At 40.8% G+C, this 17,556-nt stretch overlaps 1 protein-coding gene across 1 annotated transcript in view; it reads right to left on the minus strand.

Annotated features, from left to right (window-relative positions):
• DPYSL3 (dihydropyrimidinase like 3) overlaps nt 1-17,544 on the minus strand; it is a 131,414-nt gene extending 113,870 nt beyond the window's left edge. The window contains exon 1 of the mRNA XM_006148051.3: nt 17,107-17,544. Coding sequence (XP_006148113.1) covers nt 17,107-17,487 — 381 coding nt within the window. The 5' untranslated portion in view covers nt 17,488-17,544. The remainder of the gene's footprint in view (nt 1-17,106) is intronic.
• Between the last annotated feature and the right edge of the window lie 12 nt (nt 17,545-17,556).

Raw genomic sequence — 17,556 nt, forward strand, 5'->3', positions numbered from 1 at the left:
CCCTCTCTCACTGTCTTTGATCAAGTTAAAAATAACAAATAAATAATTAAATAAATAATTCGTTAAAAAAAAGTTGCTGTAACTCTCTCTACTACTCACTCCAGCATACTTACACCACGCACATATACACACATACACATACACCCCTACCGTGCCCTTTTCTTGTATGAATACAAGTCGCGGCCAAACTCAAAGAGCCTAACATCTATTTTTGTAAACAAAGTTTTGTTGATGTACAGTCACATCTATTTAGTTACATAATGTCTATGGCTGCTTTGGGTACACAGAGCTGAATAACTCTAAGAGACACCTTGTCGCCTATGTAGCCCAAAGACCTAAATTACTATTTGGTTCTTTACATAAAAAGCTCCTAGATTCTTATTCTGTACAGTTGATGAACATCTCTTCCCTCATTTGCACTCTTAGGTGACAGTGTGCATTGTCAGATACGCTTTCTTTCTTTCTGTATAAATCCCTCATAGCTACTATAAGTACTTTGTAATCTCACTAAAATGTTCCTAAGTGGGGTTGGATGATGATGCAGTGGTAAAATACGATACTCTGTAAGAAAATATGGAAAGGTTCCACATTCAGTCTGAAGATCGCCCTTGTACTCCTGGCATGAGCATGCCCGTGATTTTGGGCCAGCTCAGGCTAGAGAGTGGATCATGGCATTAAGACTCTATTGTGGATCTCTCTCACTCTCTCACTCATGAAAAAAAGAAAAAAAAGGAAGGAAGAGAGAGAGAGAGAGAAAGAGAGAGAGAGAGAGGAGACAGGGAAGAAAGGGAAAGAAAGGAAGAAAGAAAGAGAGGGAGGGAGAAAGGAAGGGAGGGAGAGAAAGAAAGGAAGAAAATCTTAATTTAAAAAGTTTCCTAAGTGTACCACAGTCTGGTTCCCTGACTCTTTAGATGCTATATAGGAGAAAACAATGTCTTTTGATATATTCTTCCCTCTGTACCAATTTTATGAGATATCATTGTTCATCAACTGTATTTTTTTTTCCTTCTCACTCAATATCCATTGACAACACAACTTTCCATTTCATTGCTTTTATTTATTTCTACCTAAGTGGCAGGATGTGGAAATATTAGCCAGAGAGAAAAAGTCCCATCCCTAGTCCACTTTCAATCCAACAGAAGCATTGTGTCTTTTCTCTTTGGACATAATTAAGCTTCGAGGAAATAAATTAAGTCGTTCTGCCCTCCATGGAGACCATCTAGAATGTGAGCTTCAGAATCACGTGGACCTGGATTTGAGCCCTGTCTCTGCCACCACGCTTTGAATATTATCTAATCTTAGTGTGGTGCCTTTAAATTTGACTGACTCACAAATAAACCACAACAGCCAATAAAAACTGTCATTAGGCATTTGGGGCATATCATGACAACTGTCTGAATTCCTTTCTACTTCTTCTGTCCCTTGCCTTATCTCCAGACCTCTTTCTAGGGCCTTAAAATTTCTCATTTTCTGCTTTAGCTACTGTGTTCACCTATTAAACTTGGTTAATTTCTGCTTTCGTATTTTGATTCTCTGAGTCGCTGCTCTCTCCAGAAATTCCCACTGGGGGTCACTTTATTTTGAATAATTCTTTTAGTCCAATGCATTCTAGGTGCTGAATCTCATTCAGCACTGAGGAGTAGCTGCCACCATACCCAGAAAGAACAGCACAGAGGCATGTGGAGTCTTCGGACTTCAATCCTCACTTCTCCAGTTCTCACTGCATGATTCTAACAACCTGAGGGCTGCCTAGCTGTGCAACGGGAACATGCTGCTCACTGACGCTGGATTCAGGTGGAAGACGGCAGATCCAGTTCGCTGATCAATCTGTTTATGCTGGGTGCATGCCCATGGATCCTGGCTCACTGGGAAGGCTAGAGGGTTAAAACACAGCACTCTGTCGACTCTGTTGAGAGTGCCTCTGTCTTTCTCAAGAAAGAAAGAAACTTGGGGAAAAAAAGAAAGAAAACTTGAGTAACTTCTCTGAGACTCAGTTTCTCTTTTACATTATGTAGGTGATGACATTTGTTTTGTAGCATTGTTGTGACAATTAGACACCAGTGTGGTGCATAGATAAGTACACCAACAATGTAAGACTTCATCAGAACCCAACGCTTGAACCTCATACGTGTGCCACAGAACTCAGGGGAAAGTAAAATTCCAAGAGATTACTGAGGGAATTACTTTGGTAGAGAAATATGTTCTTTTAGTTAGATCTCCTTTTGCAGTTTTGTCTCTCTTTGTATGTTTTTATCTCCAGCTAAGATTTAAAATTCTTCCTCCTCCCTTGTCATTCACTTTGTCCCTACTTCCCCTGTTATCCCTGAAGATCATCTACTGTTGAATGACTGACCCATGTAATGTTCCCTCTGATTCCTTAACCATTTGCCTCCCAAACTGCATCCCTCCTTCTAACGGTTTTTACAGAAAAGGCTGTCCTGGTTTTGTGCATCCCAGAAGTTACAAGTGGGAGAAGTTACAAGTTAATGTGACCCTGAAGTTACAAGTAGGAAGCATCCACCTGATGCTCAATGTTCTTATAGCATGAAAGTGACTACAAACCACCATTCCTAGGAATCTTCCATTGACAAACGATAAGGAAATGAATGTGCACAAAGCGTTACCTAGAAAGAGGTTTACCGCCTTCTTGTTTATAACAGCAAAAGAAGAGAAAGTAAATATAACCATTGTAAATTATGCTTAGAAAATCTCTGATGCTTTATGAAGGTGCCATAATAACCAAGGTCTTTAAAAAAAAAATAGTTTAGAGTTCTGGCCCAGCATGTAAGGAACTCAGAAGTCATCATTCCATCCCAACAACAAGTAAAGAAAAGCTGAACAAGCTAGAAAATCAACCTTGTTCTGGGAGAGGAAGAGATAATAGAGAAACCACTTAACCCAAAATGCAAGGGACAAGTGGCTACAGAGAGTCACATGGACCCAAACAGAGATGTCTAAGTGTAAACTTCTATGGGAAGTGAAATATTTAAATAATTAAGAGGAAAATCGAAACACCAATCTAGAGTTCTGATCCTGTAAAATTATCCTTCAAAAGAGGGAGATATGACTTTCTCAAATAAAAATTAAGGGAGTTTGTCTCTAGAAGGCCAGTACTGGTGTAGGAAAACCTGAACTATAGTTGACAAAGTGCTAAAGGTAGAGTATAGACAACCCAGAGAGTTAAACTACAGTAACATCCTGTCCTAGGGGAACCCCTGCATTCATACTTTGAGTTTTATTTCTAAGAGATCTACCACTTTCTAACAGAAAAATAACAGAGAAAAATCCTTTTATGGCAAGGAAGCATTCAGAAATATACCAATGCATTCTGTTCATCTTAACCAGGGCTGCCTGCCCTCTGGATAAATTATTTTACCAGAGCCTAATGGGGTTCATTAGAGCCTAACTCAACTCCATTCAGCTCAAGCCTTCCAGTGAATGAAGGGAAATACACAACTCTAGCACCCTCAACCATCCTGTCCTACTAAGCAAGAGTATTTGTGAAGTATTTGTGAAGTTCACCATGTAAGGCACAAGCTCACCAAAACACTAAGCCCTAACACAGGACTATAAAATACTTCTTCTTCCCCTACATCTGGCCACTACATTACTAAAAGCTTGTTTCTTTTAAACCGTACATCATATCAACCTTTCAGCAAAAATTTACAAGGCATAGTAGAAGGCAAAACCATAGTGTAAAGAGACTGAACAAAATCAAAACTAGAATCAAATATGGCAGAAATACTGGAAATACCAGAACAGGAAGTTAGAAACACTGATTAGATAGGACCAGCAGATGGTATAATGGTAACATCACTGGACTCCCTTGTAGTCGACCAAACATGGTTCGAGTCCCAGATCTGGCAGTTTAAAACTCACCCTAGGCACATGTGCGTACATGCCCAAGATCCTGAGAGAATAAAGGAGAAGGGATTGTGCCATGGCCATCCCCCTCAGGGATTATTTCTCACTTTCTGTCTCTGTCTACAGATGCCCTGTTTTGTACATGCCCTATACCAAGAATCTCTATCAAAAAAGGAAACACTATGATTAGGGACTAGCGGATGGTACAATGGTTATGTTGTTGGACTCCCATGTAGTCAACCATAGTTCAGGTCCCAGACCTGGCAGTTTAAAACTCAGGCCGTGCACATGTGTGTGCATACCCAAAATCCTGAGAGGAGAATGGAGGAGAAAGGAGTAAGGCATGGCCATCCCCCCCGAGGTGTGTGTGGGGGGGTGATTTCTTGCTCTCTATCTCTCTCTGTCTCTCTGGTGAGCATACACATCCTGTAGCAAAAATCTTTCTTAAAAAGAAAAAAATAGAAACACTATGTTAATATGCTAAAGCCTTTAACAGAAAAAAGCAGACAATATACAAAAACATACAGAAATTTTAAGAAGAATGAAATAGAAATGCTAGAGATCAAAAACGCTGCAACAGACATGAAGAATGCTTTTGTGGGCTTACTAGTACACTAGGCTCAGCTAGAGATAGAAGCTTAAGGAGATGACAATAGAAACTTCCAAGACTGAAAGACAAGAGAGAAAAGGCTAAAAAACAAACAAACACAGAATAAAATATCCAAGAACTGACGAATAACATATGCATACTGAAATACTGGAAATACCAAAAGAAGACAAAGGAACAGAAACGTTTGAAGCAATAATGAGTGATAACTTCCTCAGTTTAGTATCAGACACAAGTACAGATCTAGGAAGCTCAGAAAACAGCATACAAGGTAAATGCTAAAAAACACTATACGTTAAGCATATCATATTCAAATCTCAGAGAATCAAAGATAAAGAAAAAAATCTCAAATGATGCAGATGGGAAAGGAGAATCCTTTACCTATACAAAAGCATACACAAAAATTAAGTTCTCTGACCCAGCAGGTGGCATGGTGGTTAAGGCAGCTACATCTGATCATGGCCAACTGCACAGATCAAGTCCCGAACCCAGTGGATTGAGAGTCTTGCCAAATGCATGTGTGTACATGTCCAAAATCCTGAGAGGATGGAGGAGAAGGGACTAGGGCATGGCCATCCTACTGGTTAGTGATTTCTCACTTCCCCTTTCTCTCGGTCTCTTTCTTTCTCTGGTAAGAGCACACACTTTATAACAAAAATCTAAATAAATAAACAAACAAATTGACTTCTCCTCAGAAACCTAGAGAATGGAGTGAAATATTTAAATTATTGAGGGAAAAAATACCCCACCAATATAGAATTCTAACCCTGTAAAATTATCCTTCAAAAGTGAGGGAGACCTAAGACTTTCTCAAACAGATAAAAATTAAGGGAGTTTGTTTCTAGCAAACTAGCTTTGCAAGAAATATTAAAAGAAGTTCTTCAGAGAGAAGGAAAATAAGATAGGTCAGAAACTTAGCTCTACATAAAGAAAGGAAGAGTATCAGAGAATGAGTAAGTGAAGGTAAAATAAAACCTTTTTCTATTTCTTAATGAAGTTAACAGACAATAGTTTGTTCATAATAAGGATAGTAACAATTCATTTGATTATGCATACTTATGTACATTTACACGCTAATATATGCTTAGTAAAACTGAAAGGAATGACACAGAGATAGGAGGGAGAAATCAGTAATACTTTGCTATTATAAAATATGTATACTACCTGTGAAGCTATATAGTGTTATTAGAAAGTGGACTTGTATTCACTGTAAATATATATTGCAATCTGTAGGGTAACTACTAAAAAAGTTAAAATATATAGAAATAACTGGCATGCTAAGAAAGGAAAGAGAATAAAAATTATAAAAAATACTCAATTAAGACCATTCTATGACCTGGTGATTAGGAGGCTAGATCCCACATGGCTCCTCTTGTTTGAGTCCAGAGTTGGCGGTGTGAGAAACATGCCAGGTGTGTTTGTGTATATGTATGCCCAAAATCCTAAAAGGAGGGAGAAATGGAGAAGAGACTGCAGTATGACCATGGGGCATGGAATAATTTCTTACTTTCTCTCTCTCTCCCCCCTACCCTCCAGTGAGCACAGAAGCCCTCTGGCAAATGAAAGAAGGAGAGAAAAGAAAAGAATACTCAATAAAAACTACAAAAGACAGAAAAAGTACAAAAGACAAAATTTGGAACAGAGAACAAGAACTACAAATAGAATAAATTAAAACACATGGTAGATATTAATCCAATAATGTCAATAATCACCTTAAATGTCAATGATATAATTACACTAGTTAAAAGACAGAGATGGGCCAGCCAGTGGGATGATCCCACTTGGCCAAGATTGTGTGGCTTAACGCCTTGCAGCAGCTTGTAAAACACACCAGGTGTGAGCCAGCAGATGCCATGGAGGTTGGGACCACTAGATCCCACATGAGCATCTGTGTGGTTTGAGTCCTGGACCCAATGACTTGAAAAATCACACTGGGCACATGTGCATGCATACCCAAATCCTGAGAAGACACTGGAGAAGAAGGGATTACGACATGGCCATCGTCCTGAGGGGTGGTTTCTCACTTCTTTGCCTCTCTCTGTCTCTCTTTGGCAGGCACATGCACTTATTGCCAAAAAAAAAAAAAAAAAAAGTAAAGAAAAGTAAAGAAAAAAGAAAAGTGCAAAACATGCCAAGTGCATATGAGTGCATGTCCAAATTCTGAAAGGAGAAATGTAGGAAAAAGGAGTGACCATTCCTCATGTACAGGGTGCTATCTCACTCTCCCTCTCTTTTTCTGTGTCTCTCTCCGAGTACATACTCTCCCTAGCAAATTAGGAGCAAAAAGAAAAAGACATAGGTTGTCAGAGTGGTCAAAAAGCAAGACCTAACTATACATTGGCTATAAGAAATCTAAATAGAAAGAACATAAAGGTTAAACATAAAGGAATGGAAGATTTAGCTTGCTAACTAACACAAGTCCAAAGAAACAACAGGTAGCTATATTCATTTCAGACAGAGCAGACATTAAAGCAAGGAATGTTACCAAGAATAAAGAGGGTGTTATATAATGGTAAAGGGGTCAATTCTCCAAACAGACATAACAGTTTTCAATATGTATGGGTCTAACAACAGAGTATCAAAATACATAAGGCAAAAAAATGATAGAACTACAAGGAATAAAAGAATCCACTTTCATAGTTGGAGACTTTAACACCTTTCCATCCAAAATGGAAATACTCAGAAGGCAGAAAATCAGTGAAGACATAGAGTAACTCACTAGCACTAGCAATAAACTGGATGTATGAGCAACTATAGACTATTTAATCCAACGGCAGCAGAGCACACATTTTTCTGAAAAACAGAAGAAACTTTCACCAAGATAAGCCACATTCAGAGCCATAAAACACATCTTAACACACTTAAAACAGAAATCAGGGACAGTCAGCTGCTAGTGGTATTAAGGTGGCTGGATCCCACAGGACCCACTACACAGCTGGAGTCCCAGACCCGGTGTCCTAGAAAATATATTGAGCACATATGTGTGCATGTGTACCCAAAATCCTAAGAGGAGAATGGAGGGGAAGAAATTGAGCATGATCAGCCTCCCTGTTGGCAGGGGGTGATTTCTCACTCTCTCTGTATGTCTCTCAAACAAGTCAAACAAGAAGTTTCAAAAAATTAAAGTATCTTAAAAAAAAAAATCAAAATTTGTGGCATGCAAGCTGGTCCCATGGTCTAGTGGTTAAGGGAACCAGATACCACATGGCCTACTATGGTCCAAATTCTGGCCCCAACGACTTGAAACACAGGCAAACAAAATCCTAACGGGACAGAGGAATGAAGAAGGGATTGTGGCATGGCCATGCCCCATTTGGAAGTACTTTCTCCCTCTCTCGGCCCTGTCTCTCTATCCCTTTCTGGCAAGCACATGCACTCTCTGGCAATTAAAAACAGTTTTGTGGCATGCAGCTAACACACTGCTTACAGGGAAGTTTACAACATTTAATGCATGTATTTGAAAAGAAGGAAAACATAAAACCAATCATCTAAACTTTCACTTTGAAAAACGAGAAAACAGGGGCCAGCAGGTAGCATGGTAGTTAAGGGTGTTGGACTCCCACAGGGTCCCTGGTTCGAGCCCTGGACCTGGAGGCTTGATTTTTCACTCTCCCTCTCTCTGTCTCAATGTATCTCTCTCTGGTCAAATTTAAAATAACAACAACAGCAACAATAATAATAATAACAAAGGTAAATAAAGTAAATTTAAAAGGAAAACTAGAAAATGAAAAATAAATGTAATCCAAAGTAGCAGAAGAAAAGATTTCTTTCATTTTTACATAATAAAATTAATTTCTTTGGTAATAATAAAAATTAGTGCTGAAATCAGTAAAATTCAAAACATAATATCAATTTAAAAAGTAATAAAACAAAAAGTTGTTTCTCATCAATAAAATGTATAAGTCTCTAGTCAGGCTAACTAAGAAAAAGGAGAAAACACATAAATTACTAATATCAGAAAAACAGTAGTGAACATCACTACAGATCCCCTAGACAGTAACGGAGTAATAAAGAAATATATGAGCAATCTATGCCCACAAAATTCATAGACTAGATGAAATGAACTAATTCCTAAGATGGCACAATTTGCCAAAACTCACACCAGAATATAAAATATAAATAGACAGGCCTGAATCTCTACTATAACACTTAATTGTTAATAAAAGTCTTAAATAATAACTTAAAAGCTGAATTAATAATTACTTATCTTCCAAAACGGAAAACACCAGACCCTGATGGGAGTGAATTCCATCAAACATTTAAACAGATCATGGACTTCTAAGCACTCACTCAATTGATTGGACAAGACAAAGGATGGGGTAAATGGGGGGGGGGACAGATACAAATTTTGTATAAAACAAAGTGTGTGTGTGTGTGTGTGTGTATGTACATATACACACATACAAATACACTATATATAATTTTTGCCATAGCGTATGTTGAATTCACAGGAGAAAGAGAGAGGGGAAGGGAGAAATCATCCCCCAGGGTGGGTGGCCTCACTACAGTCCCTTCTCCTCCTTTCTCCACTCAGCATTTTGGGCACTTGCAGGCAGGCATCCAGTTTGATTTTCAAGCCACCGGGTCTGGTATTCAATGGTCAACATGTGGACCTAGTGCCTTAACCACCACGTTACCTGCTGGCCCTATATTTGTACTTTAATGAAATATCTTCTTTTTATTTTTTTGGAGAGAGATTGTTGCTATAGGGTGCTAAAGAGAGAGAGAGAGAATAGAGACAGAAAGCGAGAAATCACCCCCAAGGGAAGGTGGCCACACTGCAGTCCCTTCTCCATTTTCCTCTCAGGATTTTGGGCATGCACGCATACATGCCTGGTATGAGTTTCAAGCTGCCAGGTCTGGGACTCAAACTGTGATTGACCATATGGGAGTCCAACACCTTAACCACTACACTGCTCGCTGGTTCCAAAATCTCTTATTTTTTAATTTATATTTTTATATGTATTTAATAATGGGCATTGATTTTTATAATGGGCATAGATACTCATAATACTTGTATATTTAATTTTTATATATGCACATGTATGTACATACATATGTGTATACACATATGCATACACATTTATATGGAATAAGGAGTATGCTCAAAAAAATTTTGGATGAAGACACACAATCAAAAAAGTTTATTTGGTGGTTAAAGCACTAGACTCCCATATGGCAGATTGCAGTTCAAGTTTCAGATCTGGTGGCTTGAAAATCACACCAGGTATGTGTGCATGCACACCCAAAATCTCAGGAGGAGAAGGGATTGTGGCATGGCCATCCCCCCAGAGGGTGATTTCTCAATTTCCCTAGGTCTGTCTGCCTCTACCTGTCTCCATGGAGCACACACACCCTATGGGGGAAAAAAATGTATAGGGGCCAGACCGTGGCACAATAGTAAAATGTGACGCTGGGAGGCTGAACTATATGCAAGGGTTATGGGTTTACTTCTGGAGACCTGAGTTCACCAAGCACACACATGTCCATGATCTGGGGCTGGCTGAAGCTGGGAAGACTGTGGTGTCAAGACCCTATTGGGGGCAGTGTCTCCCTCTCTGTTTGTCTATCCCTCTCACTCTCACTATCTCTCTTACTAATGAAAAGAAACAAACAAACAAATAAAAACTTAAAAATAAAAAGTTTATAGGGGCCGGCCAGTGGCATGGAGGTTAAGGGGACTGGCTCCCACATGGCTGACTACACAGTTGGAGTCCTGGACCTGGCAGCTCAGAAACCTGCTGAGTGCATGTGGCCTGCATACTCTCTCTCTTCCTCTATCTCCCTCTCTCTCGCTGTCTCTTTCTGGTGAGTGCATGTACCCTATAGCAAATTTAGAAAATAATAAAAAGGGGACTAGCAGGTGGCATGATGGTTAAAGGAACTAGACTCCCACAGGACTGACCATGGTTCAAATCAAGACACACCAGGCTTGTGTGTGTGCATACCCAAAAATTCCGAGAGGAGACTGATGGAGAAGGGACTGAAGCATGGCCATCGCTCCTGTGAGGAGGGGATGATAGCTCACTTCCCCTTTCACTATCTTTCTGGTGAGTACACAAACTCTATGGCAGAAAACAAAAACCAAACAAACAAACTAAAAAGAAAGAAAACCTAAAAATAAATGAATAATAATAACAATATTGTTTTAAGTTTATACACTATTACCATGGCTCCATCCAGTCCAGACTTTTCATTTTAGAAAGGAGGAAACAATAGCTCAGAGAGAAGAAAGGTGTTTCTCAAGTTGTACAGCAGGTCAAAGCATGGTTCTATTGTGAAAGCTAAGACTGCTCAAACTCTCCAGTTTGGATTTTTTTATTCTGCCTCATCTCATTGTTTATTGATGGAGTAGAACTGTTTTTTGCGTGCCATATGATTCTGCGTTAAAAACAGATATAGTTTAACATTACATTTTCCTAGAAGCTTAATTTTAAAATGCTTAAACACAGAAATAGACCTTCTGCCTCCTCCTGAAAATGGAGGGCTTGAATGTGTAGTCACAGATTGCTTTCACCTCAGCCAGATTTCCTATTCCTAGTAAGCTTTATCCACCGTCTGACAGGAACATTATTTGTAGGGATAATACCCAGAGGCAATTAATCACAAAGAGAATCAGCTACAGGAGTCACTGACAGAACTCCGCACAGACAGCGCTTGGGCCATCTTCAACATTACTTACAAAAGCCGTCTGCAAAACCCCGTCTCTAGGGACCATTACTTTGAGGGAACTCTGCCAATCGCAGCATTACTTAGGAGGCACATTCGTTATGTTTCTCAAATGCCTACTGTCAAACTAAACCAAAGTTCTGAAAGGTTTCAAACACTTCCAAGTTTGGGTAAAGAAGCAGAACACCCAGATTCAAGTGTGGCCTGAGGGCCAGAGTAGGCAGGACCCATTTTTTCTTTTTCCTCTCTCCCTGTCTCTTAGGTACAGACTTCTGTTGGTCAGAGCAGCCTTGTAAAATGCATTTACACTAAAGGGTTTGGATTCTGATGGTTAGGGAGGCCTTTCTAAATCTAGAATCCTATGTCCAGCTGTCTTTCGTTATGCAGGGTAAGGAGAATGTTTCTCTGAGTCACTTTGAAAACTTCTAGCTCAGGACAAAAAAAGACAAATGATGATCAGTAGAAAGCTAAGAGCTCCATCTCATTTGTTCCAAGTTCTTTCTCTCTGCACCCACATCCCCTGCTAACTGCGCAAAGGAAAATCGTGCACAAAAGTGGCCCAAGTGGGCACCAGAAATGACCTAAGACTCCTGATAGGGAATTATCAATAAACCCATGCACTCATAATAGCATTACCTTTGGCAGATGATAAATCCTAATTCTCCTCTTAGTATTTTTTTTTTTATTGCTAGGAAAATTCTACATGTATAAAAAAGCACCTTGGTAAATGCTGAAAAATATTTACTTTCACTTAGACTCATTTCTCTGTGCAACTTAGAGTCAAACATTCGAAACAAAAAGTTTAAAATCCAACTAAGGAGGATTGGGAGCAATAGAAATGTCTACCCTAAGAGGAATCAAAATACATAATTAAACAAGAGCAACGCTGTGCAAGAGAGGCCTTCAGCGATACCTCAAACATGGGATTTGGCAAGAATATAATTCAGAGACATTTTTACATTTTTATTCTGCCAAAAACATTTGCCATTTCACCGTTCTGTAATCTATTTAAAAAACTCATTGCCTTAAGATGGCAGTTAATAATTAGGTAGGCTAGAGACAAAGCATATTTTGATTTTATCAAGACATTTCTTAAAAATCTATTTTGAAAACTTTGTAATCAGCTTGGAAGAGAAAGGATTTTGCAGCGACTACTCTCAAAGGTTGAGCAACTGGCCCCAAAGCTTCCCTAATTAATGGGCTGGTGGCAAGATACAGGAGGGTTTCTAGAGGAGTGGCGGGAGATCTGTCCTTGCCCTGCTTTATAATAACATGTCTGGAATGACACATGGCCAGGCTGGCTGAATTAAAATAATGAAGCAGCCTCCCAGTCTGGAAAGAGCATGAAACTCTGGAATCAGACAAACTTATTGTCTATGTAATTTGGGATTAAATATTTAGAGTTTCTGTGTTTCAATTTCCTTATCTGTACAATCATTATCTGTTAGGGAAAAAAAGAAAATATATATAAGGGGACATCAAGCATTTTGTAGAACAAATAAAATTAAAGTGCAAGTTTATTTTGGCACAAGATCTTTTTTTTTTTTTTTGGAGAGGTTTTGCGATAGGGCGCATGCGCTGGTCAGACAGACAGAGACAGAGAGACAGAAAGTGAGAAATCACCCCCACCCACCCACCGGGGGAGATGGTCACGCCGCAATCCCTTCTCCTCCATTCTCCTCTCAGGATCTTGGGCACGCACGCACATGCGCCCAGCGTGAGTTTTAAGCCACCGGGTCTGGGACGCGAACTGCGGTCGACTATGTGGGAGTCCAGCGAAATAGCCATTACGCTAACTGCTGGTACCCAGCACAAGATCGTTTTGAAATACATGCATAGATTCTTGAAGACCCCTCACCCCATTTATGATAGGCACATGGAAAGTACTCAAAAAGTGATATAAGATCTGCAGTTTATAGGAGTGTTGTATCATAGAATTATGGTCTAAAATTGGGGCCGGCAGGTGGTGCTGGTTATGGGTGCTGGACTCTCACATGGCTGACCACGGTTCGAGTCCCAGACCTGGTGACTTACTTTCTCACTTTCTGTCTCTCTCTCTCTCTCATGCTCAGTCCCTCTCTGGTCAAATTAAAATAAATACATAAAGTTAAATAAAATAATTCTTATAAAAAATAATTATGATTTAAAATTGACACATGATATAATAGAAAATGAACTAAGATAGTACTGAATGTTATAGAGGGAAGATATATCAAATCCTATAGTTAAATTTTTGTTGTTGTCTTTTGTTTTTGTTTGGAGAGAGATTTTTGCTATAGGGCGCATGTGTTCACTGGAGAGACAGAGAGACAGAAAGCAAGAAATCATCCCCAGGAGAGATGGACACACCACATTCGCTTCTCCTCCAATCTCCTCTAGAAATTTTGGGCATGTACTCACACACGCCCAGGATGAGTTTTAAGCCACCAGATCCGCAGTCGACTACGTGGGAGTCCAGCTACATAACCACTATGCCATCTGCTGGTCCCAAGTTGTTTTTTTCCTTTTGGTTTTGTTTTAAATTCAGTTGTGTCATTATAGCATGGGGCTTAACAGCAGCTGAAGTGAAGGTTTCTGAAAGCGTGTAATGACAGAAAGTTTATTACAGAGACAATGGAAGGATGCAGATACTTAATTATTAGGTGTAATTTTATACTACAGAAGCATATGTTGTGTGTAAATCCTGAAAACTAGTAAGTGCAATACTCTTTGCCATGACCACATCCCATCTCAAGCACCATGCTCAGTTCTGAATATCGTATTTTCAAGAATAACATCCACGAAATATAGTATAACCTGAAAATGAAATCAAAATGGCTAACTGCTCATACAAGAGAGGTGAAGAAGCCAGGAAGAATAAGATTAGAAAGGAGAAATTCAGATAGAATATGATAACTGCCATCAAACATACAAAGGACAGTAAAAATTGAAGAGTAATAGTAATAACTGACATGTACTGAGTATTTACTAAGTACAAAGTAGTCACTGTTTTCCTAATTTCTCAGATGAGAAAACTGAGGCAGAAAGAGGTTGTTACAGGCTTATAGTCACATAACTAATAAAAGTTGGTCCAAGTTTCACCCAGCTGGATGTCCCCAGATCCGGGAGTGATATTAAAGCTCTTTGACAAATATTTCTAGTCTTGTAGGATCATGGTAAGATAGTACTCCCCCAATTTCTTTGAGGTTGGTTATGGACATATGACCTGCTATAGCCAATACATACATCATGTTCCTCACTTTAGCAATGAGTTAAGAGTCTGTGAATAATTTGCCACATACTCCTTCCACCACATATGTGTAGAGATAAACCTCTGTCAATCGAGGTCTCTGAGGGATAATCATGTGCAGAGCTGGTCTGGGGACCATGTAAAACAAGTGGCAGGAGCAAGAAACAAGATGTAACTGATTAAATCCCCAGATCTGGGGATTGTTTGTTACTGGGGCAATAACAAGCTTTTTCTGACAGATATAAGAGTCAAATACTTAAAATAGTTTGGAATAAGAAACAGTTATTCTTATATTTCCAGAGTTACGAACTAAGAATATTTTGTAGAAACTACATAGGTAAGCAGATTTCAGCTTAATCTAATTATTTAAAGAAAATTGTCATTTCAGCCAGTGGCGGTGTGGTTAAAGCAGTTGGCTGTGCAGTTTGAGTCCTGGATCCAGTAGCTTGAAAAATATGCCAGGCTTGTAAGTATGTGTGCTCAAAATCCTGAGAGGAGAAATGGAGAAAAAATTATGACATGGCCATCATCCATGAGGGGAGTGTGTGTGTGTGAGGGTGGAGGGCTGCTTTCTCACTCTCTCTCTCTGTCTCTTTCTGTCAGAGGATGAGTGCATACATCCTCTGACAAAAATTTTTTAAATAATAAAATAAAATAAAAGTTGTCCAAAAGTTACTTCATGAGGTAATGAACTCCCTGATGTTGGTAGTATTTAAGCAAAGGCCAAGTGATCATTTTACATCTAACTAGCAAAACAGATGGTTTAACTAAAGAGGTTGAATGTAGTAAACACTTATTGAGCACCTCCAATGTCCCAAGCATTCCAGCCACAAAGATAAATCCAAACATACAATCCCTACCCTCAAGGAAATGACCAGCATATGCAAAGCTAGATAACCTCTGTGGTCTCTACTAACAGTGCGATTCCACCAAACTAGAGATAATAACATGGCCTGGTGGAACTGACAGCAAGTCTGAACTTACAAATAACCATGTAGCACCAGAAATCCTGCTGATGCCTAGGTTGTATTATTATTTTTCAATTAGGAGCCAAAAGTATAGGGTTTGCAAAAGAGAAGAAAACGGCAGAATTGCTGGGTTTAAAGGAGGAACTTTTCCCTTTCTCTAGTTACCATTCTTAAATCTTGCAACCCAGGCATATTATCCAGCTTACATCAGGGGCGTTCAGCACAGGGAATAGCAGTGACTCATAGCAATTGTTACTGACCTTTTCCATCACTTCTCTCATCCCTGAGAGTCAGGAAGGAAACATTTCAATACAGATCAAGTCAGACCAGAAGAAAGGGAATAACCTTTCTATAGGGCTATCCTTCAATTGAGAAATCAGCCAATGCCTTTCCAACAGATTAGCAGTTTCCCCTAAAAGGCTGTGATGAGCAGGGGCCTTAGAAAGCCCACATACAAAGGATGATGTGAAAAATCACAAAATTAAATGAGTGTTCCGAGGGACACTGAAATCATTTCACAAATGGCACAACTCAAACTTCAGTACTTGCTTTCCTGGTGTTATCAGTAGTTAAAGGTTTGTTGTTGTTTTTTAACTTTCAAAAATCAAAACAGTGGAGAAAGATGTCCTTTTGCTGGCTCACTCATTTAGTTGTTTAATGGAAAACTAAAACTAACACCTGGATAAGCAGTAACTGTAATTGCTAAAAGCAGACATTTCCATTTTCATGTTATTGTTCATAATAGTGTCAGTGAGGAATAAGACAGTTGGCTGGATTTTGCAGCCTTTACCTACAAGAGGGTGGCGGGCACCTAATTACTATTGTTTCCAACTCAACAGCGGGAGTTTGAACTTTGAAGCTTCCAGCTCTGCCCAGGCCTTGATTTTTTATGAAACAAAACACATAAATGAGGGCAGGGTGGGTTTCCATGTCATCCTTTCAGTCAGTTCAGTCTGACGTGAATTTCTCAAAAAATACACATACAGAAAAAAAAAATGGTTTTGGCAAGTGTAAGAGCTTCAGGGAATTTGCAGTTCGTGCTAGTTTAAGGTACACCCTTCATACCCGCGTCTATATTCAAAAATATAATGATATTCTTGCAGAAGCAGCTGGATACCGGTCTTGTGCCAAGCTGTGTACACAAATAAACTTTTACAAACGCAGATGTGAAATGCTGTGCTGAGACAGACGCGATGATGCAGAGAGATTCCGGTGTGCAATCTAGTGGCTCCACACCCAGAAGTTTCAGGGACAGAACTGATGTTTGAAGAGAAGGGGAGACCGCCCATCCTGTACTTTCATCCGGGAACTATGGAAATGACCCCATTTCCCCAGCATCAGTTTGCCCTCTGCCCTTGGTGACCTGGGCTGAGAGTCAGTCTAGGGCCAGAGGGGGCCAACCGTGCTGTTTGCTATTCAGACCGAGAGAAGGTCTGGAAATCACTAAGGCTTCCCGGGCCGGCAAGGCGACACACCCACCCGGAACCGATGGCCCGGAGGTGCAGCGAAGAAGCAGGGGTGGGGACCCGGCGCCAGGCAGGGGGACCCTGCAGGCTTGCCGCGCGCGCACCAAGATGCTACAACTGGGAACAGGCGCGAATCCCAAGTCCGGGCTAGGAAGTCACGCTACGCTCAGTGGAGGATGCCCTTTTCTCCTCTTCCCCCATCCCCTTTGCAAAGTCAGCGAGAGAAAGTTGTGCCTGGGCCATGGCTGCCAGGACTGGAGGAGGGAACGTAGGCAGGCAGAGAAGGGACGCGGGCCCCCTTACCTTGTCCTTCGGGCCGAGGTTCTGCAACACCTCCTTGCCGGTGGCGCTCCGGATCTCCACCCCGGCGGGGGCGGGCGACGCGGGCGCGGGCTCCCTGCTCTCCTCTCGGCCTTGGCTCCTGCGCGGGGTATCCCCCTCCACCCCGGGTCGGTTCCCAGAGGCGCGGCCGCTGCCCTGGCTGCTCCGGGGAGTCTTGGCGCCCCGCTGCCCCACGCTCAAGGCATCGAAATCTAGCGTCTTGCTCTCGAAGGCGCCCTCCACGTTACAGAACATGCCGCCGTACTTCTGCCGCGGGACCTGATCGGTAGTGCCCGGCCTGGCCAGGTACACCGGCAGATCGTCCTCGTGGGAGCTGTCCCATCCCCTCCGGCCCGAGGCCATGATTCGAGCGCGACAGCGGCCGGCGGGGTTTCTTCCCCAGAGGCGGGAAGGGCAGGCGCCGGCCGGGGG

This window comes from Tupaia chinensis, unplaced genomic scaffold, assembly GCF_000334495.1.
Source record: "Tupaia chinensis unplaced genomic scaffold, TupChi_1.0 Scaffold000228_1, whole genome shotgun sequence".
NCBI lineage: Eukaryota > Metazoa > Chordata > Mammalia > Scandentia > Tupaiidae > Tupaia > Tupaia belangeri.